The following is a 22,617-nucleotide window of genomic DNA, read 5'->3' on the forward strand; positions in this document are numbered from 1 at the left end:
GAAAAAAAGAAAAAAATGCAAAAATTTTCTACTGGTTCTGCGTACCTGACTAAACTTCTACCGGTTCTGTTTACCTGACCGTACCAGTAGGAGCCCATCACTTTCCTCCACCCACAATAATGAGGAGCCTCTCGTCAGGATGGACAATGTATGACTGTAAAAATCCCCCCCTGCTCATGATGTGGAGATGGTTTGCCTCGCCTGACCCTTCCCCCTCCTGTCTAACATCCCCCCCAACTCACCATGCCAGTTGGTACATTCCTCTGCTACGGTATACAGGCTGGGTACGATCCAGATCCATCCGTTCCATGAAGGAGGGGGGTCGGGGAAGGAGAACGGCTGCCCACCAACCTTGCTGGGGGCTCGGAGAGAGACTGACGGATTTGGCACCGGGTCCTTCTTCCCTCCCCTTCTCTCTCCTCTCTTTCCCTCCCTCCCCTCCCTCTTTCTCTCTCTCGGGTGGCATGACACTTTTCGGCCGCAGAGAAGGGTGCTGGAGATGTGAGTAACCCTATTTGGTTCATTGGGCTGGACGTAAGGCTTCACTCCCCCCCCCAAGGTGGCACGGATTTGCCTGCCAAGGCAGAGGCAAACAGGGGGCGAAAACAGGAAGGGAAGAGGAGGCAGGGAGGGAGAGAAAGGAGGAGAGAAGGAAGCCTTGGCGAGGGAGGGAGGGAGGGTTGCTTCTACATTTCACCAGCTTCGTCCTTCTCCTACACAGAGGCTAGACACATTTGAAGAGAAAGCAACACAAATCAATGTATTTACATTTTGCTATGCAGAATAACCTCTCTCTCTCTCTCCCTCCTTCCCTCCCTCCCTTATCTCTCTTTCTGTGTGTGTGTGTGTGTGTTTGTGTGTGTGCTGTTTTTTTTGTGGGGGTGGTGAGGTTGTTTCACGCTCGACAACAAAGCACGCCATTTGCTCATCCTCTCCTCCGTTTTTTTAATATTTTATTATTTTATTTTATTTTATTTTATTTTTTATTTTATTTTATTTTATTTCATTTTATTTATTTTCATTTTATTTATTTTTATTTTATTTATTTTGTTTATTTTGTTTATTTTATTTATTTTGTTTATTTTATTTATTTTGTTTATTTTATTTATTTTATTTATTTTATTTATTTTATTTTATTTCATTTTTTTATTTTATTTCATTTTTTATTTTATTTTGTTTTATTTTGTTATTTATTTATTTATTTTTATTATTTTATTATTTTATTATATTTATTATTTTATTTATTTATTTATTTATTGGATTTGTATGCCGCCCCTCTCTGCAGACTCCTAACAACAGCAGTAAAACAGTACAATTTTGTTTGTTTGTCAACCAAGTAATAGGATAGTAGATTATCTCAACATATAAACATGACATAGAAAGTAAGGATAAAAGAAGACAAAAGGACAGGGACAGTAGGCACAATGGTCCGCTTATGCATGCCCCTCTTAAAAAAGAGGAGAGGTCAACTGTAGACAATCTAATTTTAATAATAATGATAATAAACAGAGTTGGAACGGAACTTGGAGGTCTTCTAGTCCAACCCCCTGCTTAGGCAGGAAACCCTACCCTACTTCAGACAGATGGTTATCCAGAGGGTTATTTTCTCCTCTATATAATTTCTTGGGTTGAAATTATTATTTGTTTGTTTGTTTGTTAACCAAGTACTACTGGGTGCGTTGCAAAGTAATGCAATTATTATTTTTTAAAGTAATTTATTGAACAGATTTGCCCAAACACTTAAAATTCTGCAAAGTACTGTCCTTGGGCCTCTACACATTTTTCCCAGCGACTCTGCCATGACCGCTACGTGCCCTGGAAGGCGTCTTCGTGGCCCTCTCGCAAGGTCTTCGTCACGGCTGATTGGATCTCTTCTATGGATGAAAAACGGGTTCCTTTCAGGGCTGCCTTAATCCCAGGGAACAAAAAGAAGTCTGCTGGGGCGACATCAGGAGTATAGGGGGTGGGGGCAGTGTTGGCACCTGGTGTTTGGCCAGGAACTCGTGGACTCGTAGCGCGTTGTGGCCAGGAGCGTTTTTCGTCCATAGAAGAGATCCAATCAGCCGTGACGAAGACCTTGCGAGAGGTCCCCGAAGATACCTTCCAGGACGTGGCAGAGTTGCTGGAAAAAACGTGTAGAGGCCCAAGGATGATACTTTGAAGAATTTTAAGTGTTTGTGCAAATCTGTTCAATATATTACTTTAAAAAAAATTTATTACCTTTGGAACACACCCTGTAGGATAGTAGATTACCTCAACATATAAACATGATATAGAAAGTAATGATTAAAAAAAGACAATAGGACATTAGGCCAAAACGGTAGGCATGTGCGCCGTACAAAAACTCATGAATTTTTTTTTAAAAGACCAAACCAAAATGGTGATGCATGCGTGGTGCCAGAAACTTGGCTTCTGCGCATGCACAGAAGAAAATTTTTTTTAAAAAAAATGCCCCCCTAAAAAATTGAAAAAAAAAATTGAAAAAGATTTTTTAAGAAGATGGCGGTGCCCACAGACTCCGGCACTGATGGATACGGTTTGGTGATGTCATCATGACGTCACCAGCAGGCCGCTACTGTTTCGGATAAACTGGTTCAAACCAGGAGGAATCCACCTCTGGATTCCGGGGGTGCCATTATTGGCTGGAGCTTGGTGTGAATCCATCTGGAATAGATAAAAACAAAAGATAGAAGCAGATTTTTGGAAGGACAAAGTTTGTCTCGTGTATTCAATTTTCCTGCGTTTGCATGAATGCTCAGATCTGAAATCTACCGACTGCTCTAGAATCTTTTCACCCTAGGTCAATGATGGTGAACCTATGGCACGAATGCCACAGCTGGCACATGGAGCCATATCTGCTGGCACGCGAGCCATTGCCCTAGTTTAAAGCCCTACATGGAATTGGACCAGAATACCTCCAGAACCGCATTCTACTGCACGAATCCCAGCGGCCGATAAGGTTCCACAGAGTTGGCCTTCTCCGGGTCCCTTCGACCAAACAATGTTGTTTGGCGGGCCCCAGGGGAAGAGCCTTCTCTGTGGCGGCCCCGGCCCCCTGGAATCAACTCCCCCGGATATTAGGACGGCCCCCACCCTCCTTGTATTTTGCAAATTACTCAAGACCGCCAGGCATGGGGGAACTGAGACATCCTCCCCCAGGCTTTTATATTTTATGTTTGGTATGTATGTGTTGTATGGTTTTAAATTGTTGGGGTTTTAGATATGTTTTAATTTAATATTAGATTTGTCTCACTGTTATATTGTTTTTGTATTACTGTCATGAGCTGCCCCGAGTCTTTGGAGAGGGGCGGCATACAAATCTAATAAATAATAATAATAATAATAATAATAATAATAATAATAATAATAATGATGATGATGATGATGATGATGATGATGATGATGATATATTTTGGATTTTTAGTGCAGCTAAAGTAATACACCAAACAGGAAACAATAATTTTATACAGTGATACCTCATCTTACAAACGCCTCGTCATACAAACTTTTTGAGATACAAACCCGGGGTTTAAGATTTTTTTGCCTCTTCTTACAAACTATTTTCATCTTACAAACCCACCGCTGCCACTGGGATGCCCCGCCTCCGGACTTCCGTTGCCAGCAAAGCGTCCGTTTTTGCACTGCTGGGATTCCCCTGAGGCTTCCCTCCATGGGAAATCCCACCTCCGGACTTCCATGTTTTTGTGATGCTGCAGGGGAATCCCAGTAGCACAAAAACGGGCGCTTCGCTGGCAACGGAAGTCCAGAGGTGGGGTTTCCCAGCGAGGGGAGCCTCAGTGAAATCGCAGCATTGCAAAAACACAGAAGTCCGGAGGTGGGGTTTCCCATGGAGGGAATCCCAGCAGCCCAAAAACTGGCGCTTTGGCTGGCAAAAGGGGTGAATTTTGGGCTTGCACGCATTAATCGCTTTTCCATTGATTCCTATGGGAAACATTGTTTTGTCTTACAAACTTTTCACCTTAAGAACCTCGTCCCGGAACCAATTAAGTTTGTAAGACAAGGTATCACTGTATCAGAAAAAAAGATAACAATCTTGACTCATCCTTTGCAAACGAGATGGGAAAGAAGCAAGCTTGTCTTTTCCCCCTCCCTGCTCAGAAGGAGCATCTTTGCCCTCCCCAGGGGGTTCAATGACGCTTAAAATTGCATCTCTTCTGCCAGTCCCCTTGAGTGCAGAGTCTAATTCTGTCCTCACACAATTACAAAGCTGATAAATAGCACAGATAGGTTCAAAAGATGTCCATGCCTTGTTTCATTTTAAATTTTAGCTTCAATTTTCTCTTCTTCATAATAGAATAGAATGGAATGGAATGGAATGGAATGGAATAGGAATAGGAATAGAATTATTCTAAATAAAGAATTCCTAAATATGCCCATGTCACACCAACATTGGTTGTCGATCGGTTTCCGGTCACAATTCAAAGTGTTGGTTATGACCTATAAAGCCCTTCATGGCATCGGACCAGAATATGTCCGGGACCGTCTCCTGCCGCACGAATCCCAGCGACCAGTTAGGTCCCCACAGAGTTACAATGTCGTTTGGCGGGACCCAGGGGAAGAGCCTTCTCTGTGGCGGTCCCAACCCTCTGGAACCAACTCCCCCCAGATATCAGAGTTGCCCCCACCCTCCTTGCCTTTCGTAAGCTCCTTAAAACCCACCTCTGTCATCAGGCATGGGGGAATTGAGATATTCCCTTCCCCCTAGGCTTATAAAATTTATGCATGGTATGTCTGTATGTATGATTGGTTTCTTAAATTGGTTTTTTTTTACATTACTTTTAATATTAGATTTGTTCGTATTGTCTTTTTACTGTTGTTAGCCGTCCCGAGTCTGCGGAGAGGGGCGGCATTCAAATCAAATCAAATCAAATCAAATCAAATCAAATCAAATCAAATCAAATCAAATCAAATCAAATCAAATCAAATCAAATCAAATCAAATCAAATCAAATCAAATCAAATCAAATCAAATCAAATCAAATCAAATCAAATCAAATCAAATCAAATCAAATCAAATCAAATCAAATCAAATCAAATCAAATCAAATCAAATCAAATCAAATCAAATCAAATCAAATCAAATCAAATCAAATCAAATCAAATCAAATCAAATCAAATCAAATCAAATCAAATCAAATCAAATCAAATCAAATCAAATCAAATCAAAAAATATTTATTGGCCAAGTGTGATTGGACACACAAGGAATTTTTCTTTGGTCCATATGCTCTCAGTGTACATAAAAGAAAAAAGATGCATTTGTCAAGAATCATGAGGTACAACACTTAATGATTGTCATAGGGGTCAAATAAGCAATCAAGAAACAATCAATATTAATAAAAATCTTAAGGAGACAAGCAACAAGTTACAGTCGTACAGTCATTAGTGGGAGGAGATGGGTGATAGGAATGATGAGAAAAAAATATTAGTAATAGTGGTGCAGACTTAGTAAATAGTTTGACAGCATTGAGGGAATTATTTGTTTAGGCGAGAGATGCCGTTCAGGAAAAACCTGTTCTTGTGTCTAGTTGTCTTGGTGTGCAGTGCTCTGCAGCAAAGTTTTGAGGGTGGGAGTTGAAACAGTTTGTGTCCGGGATGTGAGGGGTCAGTAAATACTTTCACTGCCCTCATTTTGACTCATGCAGTATACAGGTCCTCAGTGGAAGGCAGGTTTGCACTAACTATTTTTTCTGCAGTTCTGATTATCCTCTGAAGTCTGTGTCGGTTTTGTTGGGTTGCAGAATCAAACCAGAAGCTATTTTTTTTTCTTTTTCTCTAGATATAAACATGGCCCGAGAGCCTAAACTGAGCCATACTAGGCCTGGCCAGAAGAGGCAGCACACCGGGAGCCTGTATCCGTGAGTCCCCTCCACCACTATCGTTTCTCTACTCTCCCCCCTGCCCCAATTGCTGCTGTTTCCCCAAACCTAACCCTTGGTTTCTACTTTAAATTGCTTGGAATGGTTCCATTAATCTCCAGATTGGTCCAAACTCAGATATGGTTGTAATCAAAATCAAATCTTCTTGGAGACTGGATTAAGAATACCAAATTATATATGTGTGATATATCAGAGAAAAGCATGCAAATAGGCAAGATAAGATTTAGTACATTGATTTTAGAGAATTGCTTGAGGTTGGGATCTATCTATCTATCTATCTATCTATCTATCTATCTATCTATCTATCTAATTAACTATCTAGAGATAAAGATATCTCTATCTTTATCTCTACTTACCTACGTACTTACCTATCTATCTTCCATCTATATATCTATCATTCTATCTATCTATCTATCTATCTATCTATCTATCTATCTAATTAACTATCTAGAGATAAAGATATCTCTATCTTTATCTCTACTTACCTATCTACTTACCTATCTATCTTCCATCTATATATCTATCATATCTATCTATCTATCTATCTATCTATCTATCTATCTATCTATCTATCTATCTATCTATATCTGTCTATCTTTATATCTATCTGTCTGTCTGTCTGTCTGTCTGTCTGTCTGTCTATCCATATTATTCCTCATTACAATATGGATAGATAGACAATTTCCCCTAAAATGATGCTGAAACGGACGAGGTCAAGGTTTCAGGGAGGTTCACTTGTCAAGTTGATCAGAAAATAGACAAAGCATCAAGAGAAGAATGGAAGAGTGAAGGCCATAAAAATAGAAGTGTCTTTTTAAAAAAAAGCTACATCACAAATGCAGGAAATAAGGATGGACCTTTCAAAAGCTCAAAGGGGAAGAAATGACGTAACAGCTGGATCAAAAGCAATGAGACTGAAACTTCCACCTCCCACACTTATGAGTGGTGTGTCTAGCTTTGTGTTCTAAACACAGCAGACCTCGTGTTGTGTTCTTTGTCATGCGCCTATTGAGCTGTGATCTTTTTTTAGAGACTGACACCACTAAGGTACTGCCCCGAGTCTAATAAAATAATAATAATAATAATAATAATAATAATAATAATAATAATAATAATAATAATAATAATAATAATAATAATATAATTCATAATTCACTTCCAGTTTGCCCATTGTGCTGTTTTTTTTGCATTCCGGGACTTCAGGAAGCTTCCCTGAACCCTCCAGAGTGCAAAAACCAGCACAACGGCAAACCGAAAATGCGTTTTTCCAAACTTCCGGTTTGTCCGTTGGGCATTTTTCTTTTTTTACCTCCGGGGCTTTCGGGAGGCTTCCCCCGAAGTGTCTGGAGGGCAAAGCGGCTTTTCCCAAGGCCGAAAATCAGCTGGGCAGCAAATGCATGCATGCTGGAGCTAAAACGTGGCCAAACCTCACATGCCCTCCAATATGGCTCCACATGCCATAGGTTTGCCATCACAGGTATACGGTCTCCAGCTTGAGCAGGGGGTTGGACTAGAGGACCTCCAAGGTCCCTCCCAGATCTATTCTGATTGACATGGTATTCAGTTATACCTTGTCTTTCGAACCCCTCTTCATACGAACTTTTCGCGATACAAACCTGGTGCTTAAGATTTTTTTGCCTCTTCTTCCGAACTATGTTCACCTTACGCACCCAAGCTGCAGCCGCTGAGATGCCCCACCTCTAGACTTTTACATTGATTCCTATGGGGAAAATTGCTTCGTCTTACAAACTTTTCATCTTACGAACCTGGTCACAGAACAAATTAAGTTCGTAAGTAGAGATATCACTGTACATTGTATTTAGGAAGCCTCCACTCCTGTCTCAGCTTCAATCATATAAAACTAGGGAGAGAGAGAGAGAGACAGAGAGAGAGACAGAGAGAGAGAGAGAGAGAGAAATAGGGAGATTATCTTTTTATCCAACCCTGGATAAAACTCCACTTTCATGCTAAAAAAAATATTGGTCTGTCAGCAAGAAAACCGATTTTTTTTCTGACAGCCGTTTGCATTCCGAAATGGCTGCAGATAAAAGAAAAAAGAGCAAACCCTGTGATCTATTATCACACGTAGATTTCCTCCTCCTCCTCCGTTTTGATCCTCTTAAGGGACTCCTCTTCGCTGCCAATAAAAGAGATTAGAAGGGAGTTGATGGAATAGATTGAGGGCTCCGATGGGGTTTTACCTGTTTATTTATTTATTTAGGTCTGTGGAGGAAAACGACTGGGTTGCAAACAGTAATTTCAGTGGGGAGTCAATGCATGTAAAATAAATAAACAAACAAACAAACAAACAAACAAACAAATTTTTTAACCCTTATTTTATAATAATTGCCTTTAAGAAGAAGAAAAAACCAAAAAATTATTTATCTTCAATGGAGGATAGTTTTCCATCTCCATGGAGTCTAGTGGAATCTGGGAATCATTTGCTAGGATAGATATGTCCAGGGGAAGGATTCTGCAAAATCCCCATTCCCTCCCTACTCCAGGGGAAGGATCCTCTTTCCCTCCCCACTCCAGGGGAAGGATACTACAAAATCTCCATTCCCTCCCCACTCTGGGGGAAGGATACTGCAAAATCCCCATTCCCTTCCCACTCCAGGGGAAGGATACCGCAAAATCCCCTTTCCTTCCCCACTCCTGGGGGAAGGATGTCGCAAAATCTCCATATTGGCCAGTTCTCCGAACTACTCAAAATTTCTGCTACTGCTTCTCCAAACCCTGTTAGTAGTACCTGATGGATTTCAATCACCTGGACAACAGCCTGAAGATCAGCTGAGGGCCCTTGTAGGGTAGACTCTGGAGACAATTCAGAGACCACACTTTGCATGACGTTAAACCAGGCTGCAGGTAAAAATTAAATAAGTAAGAATTTACAATTATTTGTACTCATTAATTTGATGGTAAACTGTATGCATACCGTGTTTCCCCGAAAGTAAGACAGTGTCTTACTTTCTTTTTATCCCCAAAAGCCCCACTATGTCTTACTTTTGGGGTATGTCTTATATTGGGAAAAAAATTGTCAATTTTTTTGTTTTAACCATAAAATTAACATTTATTAACAACCTGAACAGTATTGTATTCACCACAAAACAGCAGATGATGCCCCAGTATGCCAGTGTGTATGTTTTACTGATGTATGATTAATACTGTGTGCATTACCGTATTTCAAGCAGGAGGCGGCAGTGACAAGTGCAGGGGACGGCGTGGTGACGTATGGAGAGGGGGACGGCGCGGTGACGTATGGAGAGGGGGGCGGCGCTGAAGTGGGCAGGAGGCGGCGCTCATTAAGATCAGAGGGAGGTGGCAGACGCGGCGACGTATAGAGAGGGGGACAGTGCGGACGTGGGCAGGAGGCGGCGCGCAGCTAGATGAGAGGGAGGCGGCAATACCCCCGTGTTTCCCCGAAAGTAAGACATATGTCTTACTTTCGGGGTATGGCTTGTATTAGCCGACCCCCCTGAAACCCCCGATACGTCTTACAATCGGGGGTGTCTTACTATCGGGGAAACAGGGTACTGTATATGAATAGTTTAAAAATAATATAAACATAGGGTAGATTTGTAATATGATAAATTTAGAAGTGATATATTTTATGTTTTATTTTAGATTAAAATTTGATACGTAAGAAAATTAATGAATATAGAAAGTGTAGAGTTAAAATTAATAAGAATATAGAGTATGTATGTTATGTTTTTGTATCGATCTGATCATAGTTAGGCTTTTTTCTTTTTTGTATTAGTTAGACTTCTATGATAAGCGGAGCAATGGTAGCTCCTTAAATGTTGAATGTTGTTTGTCCTTTGTCTGTCTTTTGAAAAAACAATTATAAAATTATAAAAAACAAAAACAAAAACCAGGCTGCAGGGAGGTGGTTGCTCAGGATCCCTAGAATCCTGGGGGAATCTAGAAAGATCCTCCCCCAATTCCTGACATACAGGGAACTGCAACCTTGGTGCCTGGAGAGACCATGTCCAGCGGGTCTCATTTCAGTCACAAATCGGTCCCTCTGGACCAGTTGGAGCAGCCAACAGATGGGAGCTTGGAAAACAATGGGGCCTTAACAAAGAACCCAAAAATAACTTCCAGGGGAAAACAATAGCTCCTCTGCACAGCCTTTTTGGAATTCCTGGCTTGGTCCATCCTCAGGGTTGCCAGCAAGTTGCTTCTCTCTGCCTTTAAAAGGAGGAGGGATGTTTTTATTAGCCATCCGTAAATCTCTCCTGGATGCCAGGTTCATTTTCTGCTCCATTTCAGGGTTAGACATCTTGGGAATTGGCAGCCCTCCTGTTTTTGGGTCTCAGTCTTTGGGTATGGCATGAATTGGCATCAATTGCCACCAGGCTTGGGGGACATAACTGACCCTTAACTGTTTCATTTTATATATGGATTTAATGGATGGTATGACTGTTTTATCATGGGTTTTTATAATTGTTTTTAATATTACATTTGTGCTTTGTATTTTTGTTGTGAGCTGCTCCGAGTCTTTGGAGAGGGGCGGCATACAAGTCTAATTAATAATAATAATAATAATAATAATAATAATAATAATAATAATAATAATATTAGACTTGTATGCCGCCCCTCTCTAGATAAGAGAGGGGCGGTTCTTATCTAGAAAAGTTCTTAAGTACAGGCACTTTTAAGTAGAGGTACCACTGTAATTCTAAATTTACTTTCATCTATAGTTGTTGAGATTTATTTCCACATATACATATATTTGACCCCATGACAATCATTATTATTATTAATAATAATAATAATAATAATTATTATCATCATCATCATCATCTCCGGGACTGCCTTCTGCCACATGAATCCCAGCAAGCGGTTAGGTCCCACAGAGTTGGCCTTCTCCGGGTCCCGTCGACGAAACAATGTCGTCTGGCGGGACCCAGGGGAAGAGCCTTCTCTGTGACGGCCCCGATTCTCTGGAACCAGCTCTCCCCAGAGATTAGGGTTGCCCCCACCCTCCTTGCCTTTCGTAAACATCTTAAAACTCACCTCTTCCGTCAGGCATGGGGAAATCGAGACATCTCCCCCAGACCTATATAATTTATGTATGGTATGTTTGTGTGTAGGTTTCGTTTTTAAATAAGGGGTTTTAGATATTTTTAAAATATATTAGATTTGTCATTGTGCATTGTTTTTATTATTGCTGTGAGCCGCTCCGAGTCTGCGGAGAACGGTGGCATACAAATCTAAATAATAATAATAATAATAATAATAATAATAATAATAATAATAATAATAATTGGTCTGGAGGAGAAAGCATGGGCTACTCTGAGGATAGAAAGAGGTGAAGAACACAAAGAAAGCCTCAACACATATTCAGAAACACGCTCTCTAGAACAGTGGTGGCGAACCTATGGCACGGGTGTCACAGGTGGCACACGGAGCCATATCTGCTGGCACACGAGCCGTTGCCCTAGCTCAGCTCCAATGTGCATGTGTGTGCTGGCCAACTGATTTTTGACTGGCATAGAGGCGCTGGGAGGGTGTTTTTGGCTTCCAGAGAGCCTCCAGGGGGGATGGGGAGGGTGTTTTTACTCTCCCCCAGCTCCAGGGAAGCCTTTGGAACATGGGGAGGACAAAACATGAGCCTACTGGGCCCACCAGAAGTTGGGAAACAGTACTTTTCCGGTCTGCAGAGGGCCTCCAAGGGGATGGAGGAAGCGGTTTTTGGCCTCCCCAGGGATTGAATTATGGGCGTGGGCGCATGTGAGATACACTCTTTCGGCACCCGAGGAAAAAAAGGCTCGCCACCACTGGTATATAGGGTCTCCTGCTTGAACATGGGGTTGCACTAGAAGACTTTCAATGTCCCTAGCAGCTCTATTCTGATGGGTTCAAATGCCTCTCTGAGTTTATTTTATTTTATTTTATTATTTATTTTATTTTATTTTATTTTTTTATTTTTTTATTTTTTTATTTTATTTTTTTATTTTTTTATTTTTTTATTTTTAATATTTTTTTATTTTTTTATTTTTATTTTATCTTATTTTATTTTTTTATTTTTTATTATTTTTTATTTTATTTTATTTTTTTATTTTATTTTATTTTTTTATTTTATTTGTTTTATTTGTTTTTATTTTTTTTATTTCATTTTTTATTTATTTTATTTTATTTTATTTATTTATTTTATTTTATTTTATTTTATTTTATTTTATTTTATTTTATTTTATTTTATTTTATTTTTTATTTATTTATTTATTTTATTTTTTTATTTTTTTTATTTTATTTTATTTTTTTATTTTATTTTATTTTATTTTATTTCATTTTTTATTTATTTTATTTTATTTTATTTATTTTATTTTATTTTATTTTATTTTATTTTATTTTATTTTATTTTATTTTATTTCATTTTATTTTACTTTATTTTACTTTATTTTACTTTATTTTATTTTATTTTATTTTATTTTTTGTTTATTTATTTAGTCCAATACACAATACATATTGAAGAGGAGAAACATGAAGTATTATATATAAAGAAAAGATATAAAAGTAGAGGAGAAGATATATGAAAGGAAGAAAAGATATATGACATATGAGATAAGGAGGGACAACTGGACAGGGGATGAAAGGCAGGCTAGTGCACTTATGTACGCCCTACATAACCTATGTAGTTATTGGGAAGTGTTGCTTATTAGCAGAAGAGTTGCACATTTAACTTTTTGTGCTTTCACCAAGTACAGTCATACCTCGTCTTCCGAACCTAATTGGTTCCAGGGGGAGGTTCGTAAGACGAAACATTGTTTCCCATAGGAAATAATGTAAAGTCAATTAATCCGTGCAACCAAAAAAAAAACCCCGCAAAAAAAACCGCTGCCCCCCGGCTGTCACCTTTTAAAACAGCCTGGGGGTTTCCCAGCACCCCCCCCAACCCCGAACCCGGAAGTTCGGCAAAAGTTCGGGGTTCGGGGGGGTGCTGGGAAGCCCCCCAGCCCGGCGGTGACCTTTTAAAACAGCCGCACGGCTTCCCAGCTGTCTCTGAATGCCGAACGCGGAAGTTTGGGTTTGGCGTTCGGCTTCGGGAGACAGCTGGGAAACCGCGCGGCTGTTTTAAAAGGTCACCGCCGGGCTGGGGGGCTTCCCAGCACCCCCCGAACCCCGAACTTTTGCCGAACTTCTGGGTTCGGGGTTCGGGGGGGTGCTGGGAAGCCCCCCAGCCCGGCTGTGACCTTTTAAAAACAGCCGCGCGGCTTCCCAGCTGTCTCCCGAACACCGGTTCGTAACTCGAAAAAAGTTCGTAAGAAGAGGCAAAATTTTTCTGAACCCCGGGTTCGTATCACGAGTTGTTCGTAAGACAAGAGGTTCGTATCTTGAGGTACCACTGTACGTATTTTCCATTTCAGCTTTCAATTTTAAGGCTAGAAATCTATTTTTTCATATTGTTCCACTGAAATGTATAGCTAACAGCTACGTTATCGGGCGTTAGGTAGCATGCATGTTTAGTACATCATCATTATTATAGCAATATTCACATTCTGCATCCATTCCCTGGTGCAACCGCATCGCATAGCACTGGCAATAATACACCCTGAAGTAGAATATTAGTTCCACTCGCTCAGTGTGTTTTCTCTTAGTTTCCAGTAGTGTGCCCAAGTGAATGGCTCTAAAAGCCACTGTTTACACAAGTCTGCCTGCTCTGCATAATCGTGGAGGCTTCATTGGTTCCAATGCGATCTCTAAAGTGCTCTTCAATTGCTTTTGGTCTCTAGGCCGTGCAGAAAACAAGGAAAAGAGCAGGGGGAACAAGGCACAATGACATCTCAAAACCGAAATGTGCATATTCACAATAGGGTTCAAAACCAAAGGAATAAGTGGAAAATTGGAAATGTAATTCCACAGTTCTGTATGAACAAATTCCTCTTGAATTTTGAAGAGGTTTAGAAGCGTTGTTCTCCCTCCGCCTCCTCTTCCTCCCTCCTCCTCTTCCTCCCTCCTTCTCTTCCTCCTCTTCCTCCTCTTCTTTCTTCTCCTTCTCTTCCTTCTTCTTCCTCTTCTTCCTTCTCCTCCTCTTCTTCCTCCTCCTCCTCTTCTTTCTTCTCCTTCTCCTCCTTCCTCTCACCTCCTCCTCCTCCTCCTCCTCCTCCTCCTCCTCCTCCTCCTCCTTCTTCTTCTTCTTCTTCTTCTTCTTCCATGGGCGGAGCTTTCACATCACAAAGATGTCCTTCCTGGAGTCCACGTTTCGGCCGGCCAGGAAGGACGTCTTTGTGACGTCAAAGCTCCGCCCATGGAATTCCCTATTGGGATTCCCCACCTCCTTTCCAGCCTCCTGACCGGCCTGACAGCTCAGCGGCTCTTTTGAAAAGCTAACAGCCAGGCAGCGGGGCTTCTCAGTGTCCTCCTGAACCCGAACCCAACCCTGAACTTTTGCCGAACTTCTGGGTTCGGTGTTCGGGAGAACGCCGAGAAGCCCCCCAGCTGTTCCAAAAGGCGACAGCCGGGCGGTGGGGCTTCTCGGCGGCCTCCCGAACGCCGAAACCGGAAGTTTGTCAAAAGTTCGGGTTTGGCGTTTGGGTTCGGGAGGACGCTGAGAAGCCCCCCGGCTGTTTCAAAAAGCGACAGCCAGGCGGCAGGGCTTCTCGGCGGCCATCCGAACCCCAACTTTTGCCGAACGTCCGGGTTCAGCGTTCGGCGGCGGGTTCGTAAGACGGAAAAAGTTCAGAAGAAGAGGCAAAAAATTTCTGAACCCCGGGTTTGTATCTCGGATTGTTCATATCACGAGGTACCACTGTAATATAATAAATATAATATATAATAACATTATAATATAATATAATGTAATGTAATGTAATGTAATGTAATATAATATAATATAATATAATATAATATAATATAATATAATATAATATAATATAATATAATCTAATATAATATAATATAATATAATATAATATAATATAATATAATATCCATTTCTACACCTTTCTTCTCCTTTGCAGGAACAACTGTGACCTGGAATATGAGTTTTACAAATATGATTTACCAAACAGGTGACTTTGGTGATTTAATTTAGTCTACATTGTGATTCAACTCTAGAGAGGGCAGCTTCCTTAGCTTTGATTTCTCCTAAATTTCTTCACTATTCTGTCTTGAATTTAGGCTTTAAAAAGGGACCTAGTTAATCAACTTCTCCTGCCCACCTTTCCTGCAGGATCTACGAATACCAAAAGATCCCTCCTCTTATTGGACACATCCCTATCAAGACCAGACGGAGCCATCTCGGTGCTGAAAGTAAAACCAGACTGAGGTCACTGACAGACTTAACAAGCAACAGCAATCCCACAACAGGACGTACAAAATGTGAGTGCCTGGGGACCCTGTAGTTGGAGGGAGACTTTGGTGGCAAAGGTGGTCTTTTGAGTCATCTTGTACTACAAGAACCATGTTAATTTGGGGCAATCTTTCTCCACCTTGGCACCTTGGAAGATCTGCGGACTTCAACTCCCAGAATTCTCCAGCCAGAAATTCTGGGAGTTGAAGTCCATACATCTTTGTCAACATAAGTAGTCAAGATTGAGAAATACCTGGTTTTGGGTGGCAAAAATCAGGAATGGAATGGAGTAGAGTAGAGTAGAGTAGAATAGAATAGAATAGAATAGAATAGAATAAGAGAAGATATGGAATGGAATAGAACAGAATAGGGAAGATATGGATTGGATCGGAGCGGAATAGTACAGAATGGAATAGAATAACAGAGTTGGAAGGGACCTTGGAGGTCTTCTAGTCCAACCCCCTGCTTAGGCAGGAAACCCTATACCACTTCAGACAAATGGTTATCCAACATCTTCTTAAAAACTTCCAGTGTTGGAGCTTTCACAATTTCTGGAGGCAAGTTGTTCCACGGATTAATTGTTCTAACTGGCAGGAAATTTCTCCTTAGTTTTAGGCTGCTTCTCTTCTTGTTTAGTTTCCACCCATTGCTTGTTCTACCCTCCAGGTGCTTTGGAGAATAGGTTGACTCCTTCTTCTTTGTGGCAACCCTTGAGATATTGGAACACTGCTATCATGTCTCCCCTGGTCCTTGTTTTCATTAAACTACCTAGTTCCTGCAACCGTCCCGGTAGCATCTGGTATCACTAGGGACCTTATAAGTCATCTAGTCCAACCCTCCATTCAAGCGCCATCAAATATGGCAGAAATATTTGCTTAGGAATTTTCTGCTTAATTTTCTGCTTCCATATTAAGAGAAAAGACAGAATAGACAAGAAACGTAACGTGGAGAAACGATGGTGGAAATTTAGAAAAACGAAAGCAACATTTCGTATTGATCCGAACTAGCTAGCTGATTCAATCAGAGGCCAGGAATAACGCACAGGCCTTTCCTATACAAATCTGCTTCTTGTGAAGGAAAGGATTTCTGGGTTTTTTAAAAATCCCAAGACTCCATATGCGCCAATTTGTGCATGGCTGGACTTGCAGATGTGCACAGGGAAACAATTCTCCTGATCTTTATTGCGGTGTCTTTTGTAGCAGCTGGGTTTTTTTAGATTTTGTTGTTTACAAAGCTAGGAAATTATCCTGTTCATTAGCGCGGATGCAAATAGCTGCCGGCATATCATTCTGTCTGTCTGTCTGTCTGTCTGTCTGTCTGTCTGTCTGTCTGTCTGTCTGACTGTCTGTCTCTGTCTGTGTCTCTCTGTCTGTCTCTCTCTCTCTCTGTCTCTCTGTCTGTCTGTCTCTCTCTGTCTGCCTCTGTCTGTCTGTCTGTCTGTCTCTGTCTGTCTGTCTCTCTATCTGTCTCTGTCTGTCTGTCTCTCTCTCTCTGTCCTTTTCCCCGCAGTGCGAGCCGAAGAATTGCACTCCATCAAAGGAGAATTAAGCCAGATCAAAGCACAGGTGGACAACTTGCTAGAAAGCCTCAATCGGATGGATCAACAGCGGGAACACCCCACAGGTGAGGGAGAGAAGGGTCTTATAGAATTTTTTATTGATTGATTGATTGATCAGATTTCTATGCTGCCCTTCTTCGCAGACCCGGGGCGGCTACACAACAAAAATAAATACATTCATACAATATACAGTGGTACCTCTACTTAAGAACTTCATTCGTTCCATGACCAGGTTCTTAAGTAGAAAAGTTTGTAAGTAGAAGCAATTTTTCCCATAGGAATCAATGTAAAAGCAAATAATGTGTGCAAATCCATTAGGAAAGAAATAAAAGCTTGGAATTTGGGTGGGAGGAGGAGGAGGAAGAAGAGGAGGAGGACAGTCGCTGTCGAAGGAAGAAGGTCAGGTGAAGGGAATCAAAAAGAATCCAAAACTTTAAGGATTAAAAAAAAAAGAGGGACTCTGTAGTGGCAAGGAGGAGCACGTGCCTCCCATACACCCGGCGTGAGGCTGCCTCCCATACACTGCGCCAGAGAGAGAAACCCAGGGGAATGGCAGGAAACTGGCCGCTCTTAAATTTCCTGGGCAATTTTTCCAGGCTCAGGTTCTTAAGTAGAATATGGTTCTTAAGAAGAGGCAAAAAAATCTTCCCCATCATCTGTTTTAAGGCAATTAATTAGTTTCTTTTCTTTTTGTTTTTTGAGTTTATTAGCTAGCCATTTGCTGGGTTTGTTCGCATTTTCAAAGTTATATTGTTTAGTACTTTTAATTTGTTGAGCAAGTTTCTCTTTATGTAACAAGTTTATTTGATGTTTGATCCAAGACATCTTTTGTTTTAAGAGGCAAATTTTTTTTGTACACCTGGTTCTTATCTTGAAAAGTTCTTAAGTAGAGGTACCACTGTATAATTATGATTGTGGACGAATGATATGTATGTTCTGTAGTCATCCTAATACGAGTTTTAGCTAGGGTTTTAGTAATTATATTCTTTTTTCTTTGACTTCTTTTATTGCTGTTGTAATTCTTTATTGTTGTAAGCCGCCTTGAGTCCTTCCGGTTTGGGCAGCATAGAAATCAAACTAAATAAATAAATCAGAAAAAAACCCACCTCCAGCATCTCTGATCTTACAGGTACCAAGGAGAGCAAGAGAAAATTGTTCGCCGGCCTGGATGCTTCCTCTCCAGCGGGAGAACTGATCAGGATGAAGGACAGCGTCAAAAGTGAGGGTCCCGCCCCTCAGCAAGAGACCGCTGACAGCGCAGAGGAAAGCACAGACACCGAAGAAGCCAACAACGCGGTAAGTGAGGCTCTGAGATTTGATGTTCATCCATCATGTTCAAAGAGGACCTTGATCTCTAACGGGTTGTGGGCTGTCTATGATGTGTCCGCAGGTGGCTGGTAAGAATAGAATAGAATAAATAGAATAGAATGAATAGAATAGAATAAATAGAATAGAATAGAATAAATAGAATAGAATAGAATAAATAGAATAGAATAGAATAGAATAAATAGAATAGAATAGAATAGAATTTTATTGGCCAAGTGTGATTGGACACACAAGGAATTTGTCTTTGGTGCAGATGCTCTCAGAGTACATAAAAGAAAAAGACACATTTGTCAAGAATCATGTGGCACCACACTTAACGATTGTCATAGAGGTCAAATAAGCAATGAAGAAACAATCAATATTAATAAAAATCTTAGGATACAAGCAACAAGTTGGCGGGACCCAGGGGAAGAGCCTTCTCTGTGGCGGCCCCGAGCCTTTGGAACCAACTCCCCCCCAGATATCAGAGTTGCCCCCACCCTCCTTGCCTTTCGTAAGCTCCTTAAAACCCACCTCTGTCGTCAGGCATGGGGGAATTGAGATATTCCCTTCCCCCTAGGCTTATAAAATTTATGCATGGTATGTCTGTAGGTATGATTGGTTTCTTAAATTAGGGTTTTTAAATTAACTTAAATTATTGGATTTGTTTATATTGTTTTATTGTTGTTGTTAGCATCCCCGAGTCTACGGAGAGGGGCGGCATACAAATCTGATAAATAAACAAACAAACAAACAAACAAACACACAAGTTACAGTCATACAGTCCTAAGTGGGAGGAAAAGGATGATGGGAATGATGAGAAAAACTAGTAGAAATAGAAGTGCAGATTTAGTAACAAGTCTGACAGTGTTGAGGGAATTATTTGTTTAGCGGAGTGATAGCGTTCAGGAAAAAACTGTTCTTGTGTCTAGTTGTCTTGGTGTGCAGTGCTCTGTAGCGACGTTTTGAGGGTAGGAGTTGAAACAGTTTCTGTCCAGGATGCGAGGGATCAGTAAATATTTTCCCCGCCCTCTTTTTGACTCGTGCAGTATACAGGTCCTCAATGGAAGGCAGGTTGGCAGCCATTGTTTTTTCTGCAGTTCTAGGCCTATACGGGCACGAAATCTTCTGCCACATGTTGGGCAGACATGTTTGGGCACCACTGTCGCAGCATTTGCAGCTCTGGCTTTGTGTAGTGCTCGCTTTTCTTGTGCTGTGGTTGTTTTGCTGTCCTCAGATTGTCTGGCAGCCTCGGTGGATCAGCGGGTGCCATGCTGGTCGATCTTGTGCCAGGGTTTTCCAGGAGTAGTATTGCGTTCCTGGGGGAGGGCAGCGTTCCGGTAGGAAAAATGGAACTGTACACAGATCCGCGTCCCTCACAATCGCGCTCACCCGCATGAGACTTGGTTTCTGCACATGCGCAAGAAGCCAAATCTTGTGCGAGGATGCTCTCGCGCATCAGATTTCGTCGATTTTCGGAAATTTGTTTTGCTTCCATGAAGCAAAAAACCGCCCAAACGCAGCGAAATCTCACGCGCAACAGCCCATCGCTTTATACAGCTCTAGATATGGTGACCCTTGTGGTTAGCTCTGGCCTGGCTCCTGCCCCAAGGACTGTGGATGTGGGGGAGACATCCACATGCTGCAGGCCTGTTTTGCCCCCGGTGGAATCTGCTGATGAAGGCTCCTCTGACCAAGAAGACATGAGTGACAGGGAGGAGTGTGTGGCAGACAGCTCAGAAGGAGATCAATTATCTAGCTCCTCCTTGGATTCAGAACAAGAGTTAATGCTACAGCCACGCATGCGGAGAGCGATGCATAGGCAGCAACAACTGAGAGATTATTATCAAAGAAAATGAGGCCACCTGTGGTTGGGTGGGGCTATGGTCATTAGTGAGGCTGCTATAAATAGCAGCCTGTGGGTTTGGCCATTGTGGAGGATTATCTGATCTTTGTGTTTCGTGACTGCTTTACTGACTTTGACCTTTTGTGTGCTGATTTCCCCCTGCTTTGAAACTAAACCAGGGCAAAGTGTGTTTCACTTTGTGAAAGAAGAAGGACTGTGAATTGCTAAGTATCACAGAACTGATAAGGGACTTGTACAAATTACCAGTTTGTTTGGAGACGAGTGCTCTTTGCTATACCAAAAGAGGGCTTGGTTTAAGGGAATTTTCATTATAAAGAACATTGTTTTGAATTTTCAAACGTGTGTTTCTGAAATTTGTACCTGTGAATTTTTGGGAGGAGTCTGCCAGAGAGCCCGACAGAACAGTGACCGAGCTCAGAGGCCATAGGAAGCCACGGTTGACCCTCCCATCTGCTTAAAAACAAGAGAAATTGGAACTGGACAAGCTCTAGAGTTGCCATATGGATATTTTTGTTCCCTTACAGGTGAGAAATCACACTCCGGATCCCGAAGGAAGCAAGTAGAGAGACCTACCTTGATGGGAATCCCTCGCCAAGCGCTTCCTTTTTTTTCTATGTATAGCCTTTCCTTCCCATAACTTCAGCCTCTGCAGCCCCCCCGACGTTGATTCCTCGCAATCCGTGGAGGTATCAGGGTGTCCAGGAGGAAAGCATTTTGAAATCCCCTGATATTTCCCTGACATTTCCCTGTAACTTGCGATTTAGTTTAAGGTGCGGTCGTAGATGACGTCATACCAAACGGCCAAGCCATGGAGAAATATCGGTAGCTGAGCAAGCAAGTTGTTGCAACAATTATGCTCATGTTTGCTCGACTCTTGCCAGGCAGTGCGATCCGTTTTTTTTTAACATGATTTTTCCCTTTTTAAACATTTTAATAGTTTGTTCCTCCCCCCCCCCCCGATTTATTCACTTTTTCCCCAAATTCCCCGATAATTCTGATATTTCCCAAACTGCTGATTTCCCTGATAATTTCCCTATTTTCCAGGTTTGCTGGACACTCTTGGTATAAAGGAGAGAGAAATCCAGCTACAGCTTTGCTACTGCCCCCTAAGCTGGTGGAGAACTTCCTACTTAAGGGAGTCCTTGAGTGTGGTTGTTAGATAACCTTAAACACAGGTCCAGGATGGAAGAAAGTTGGGGAGGGAGAAGGAAAAAAGCAGGCAAAGTAGCTGCACATTTGAATCCATTAGTGTGGCTCCGAAATAAACAGTAGCAATGTGCAACAGATCAAACGTGTCTTTCTTTTATTGGGTGCCCAAAGAGCAAATGCACGCCACGTTCAAGATGCTTTGAGTCCAGAGTAACTTTGTCTGCAGACACCAAAGGATGCCAGGAAAGACTTCATGAACTCAATCTGTATAGTCTGGAGCAGGGTTAGGCAAAGTTGGCTCTTCTGACATGTGGACTTCAACTCCCAGAATTCCTAAGCTAGCATGATGGGCTCAGGAATTCTGGGAGTTGAAGTCCACAAGTCATATAAGAGCCAACTTTGCCTACCCCTGGTCTACAAAAATGGTGGAAGGTCTTAAGCATAAAACGTATCAGGAAAGACTTCATGAACTCAATCTGTATAGTCTGGAGGACAGAAGGGAAAGGTGGGGGGACATGATCTAAACATATAAATAGGTTAAAGGGTTAAATAAGGTTCAGGAGGGAAGTGTTTTTAACAGGAAAGTGAACACAAGAACAAGGGGACACAATCTGAGGTTAGTTGGGGGAAAGATCAGAAGCAACGTGATATTATTTGACTGAGAGTAGTAGATGCTTGGAACAAACTTCCAGTAGACGTGGTTGGTAAATCCACAGGAACTGAATTTAAAGATACCTGGGATAAACATATATCCATCCTAAGATAAGATACAGGAAATAGTATAAGGGCAGATTAGATGGACCATGAGGTCTTTTTCTGCTGTCAATCTTTTTCTACGTTTCTATGCCGTTATGGGATTTGTGTTGCAACACATTGTTCCAAGGCCCAGTGGTTCCCAACCTTTCTAATGCCGCGACCCCTTAATACAGTTCCTTGCGTTGTGGTGACCCCCAGCCATAAGTCCTGCGCCAATTCTCCCAACAGAGCTTGAAGCTGATTGGCAGGAAGGTCAGAGGGACAACCCCTACTGTAAACGCCCGATTGGTTGGATTGTAAAAATATATTCCAAGGCGCCAGAATAGAAGTTTTAGTTCCTAACACCGTGGTAAATTTGTCTTTTCTCATGCACTTAGGCGACCCCTGTGAAATGGCTATTCAACCCTCAAAGGAGTCCCGACCCCCAGGTTGAGAACCACTGTAATCAAAGCAAAGCAGGATGGAGATTTGATGGTGTTACTATTTTATTTATTTCCCATTTTCTAAATAACCCATCGCCCTCAAAGGGGAGTGCTTCGGTAATTAATGACAGATGCCATGTGTGCCTTTAATCCTTTAAAAGAAAGATTGGATCCACACAGTTGTAAGGGGGTGTAAAAGGTGTCAAAAAACTCTACAGACTGTAGATTTTTTGCTCTGCTTACTCTCGGAGCGTTTTGAAAACAACATGCCTTCTCTGTGGCGGCCCTGGCCCTCTGGAACCAACTCCCCCCTGGAGATTAGAACTGCCCCACCCTCCCTGTCTTTCGTAAACTACTCAAGACTCATTT

The 22,617-nt window shown here is 41.6% G+C and overlaps 2 protein-coding genes across 4 annotated transcripts in view; one reads left to right on the forward strand and one right to left on the reverse strand.

Annotated features, from left to right (window-relative positions):
* Positions 1–334, reverse strand: part of SLC7A10 (solute carrier family 7 member 10) — a 61,394-nt gene extending 61,060 nt beyond the window's left edge. Inside the window, exon 1 of the mRNA XM_070760329.1 lies at positions 243–334. The gene's annotated coding sequence lies outside the window, so the exon portion shown is untranslated. The remainder of the gene's footprint in view (positions 1–242) is intronic.
* Positions 259–21,207, forward strand: LOC139171864 (RNA-binding Raly-like protein). Of its 3 annotated transcripts, none has more exons than XM_070760331.1 (7): positions 259–501; positions 5,797–5,875; positions 14,860–14,910; positions 15,072–15,220; positions 16,701–16,814; positions 17,879–18,045; positions 20,446–21,207. In XM_070760331.1, exons 1-7 carry the CDS (start codon positions 309–311, stop codon positions 20,482–20,484), a joined length of 792 nt encoding a protein of 263 aa, XP_070616432.1. In that variant the 5' UTR covers positions 259–308; the 3' UTR covers positions 20,485–21,207. The 3 variants fall into 3 exon arrangements, with proteins under 3 accessions (XP_070616432.1, XP_070616433.1, XP_070616434.1); XM_070760333.1 differs by lacking the exon at positions 259–501 and adding an exon at positions 743–760; XM_070760332.1 differs by lacking the exon at positions 14,860–14,910.
* Positions 21,208–22,617: the final 1,410 nt, after the last annotated feature.

The sequence above is a fragment of the Erythrolamprus reginae genome, chromosome 9 (assembly GCF_031021105.1).
Source record: "Erythrolamprus reginae isolate rEryReg1 chromosome 9, rEryReg1.hap1, whole genome shotgun sequence".
Lineage (NCBI taxonomy): Eukaryota > Metazoa > Chordata > Lepidosauria > Squamata > Dipsadidae > Erythrolamprus > Erythrolamprus reginae.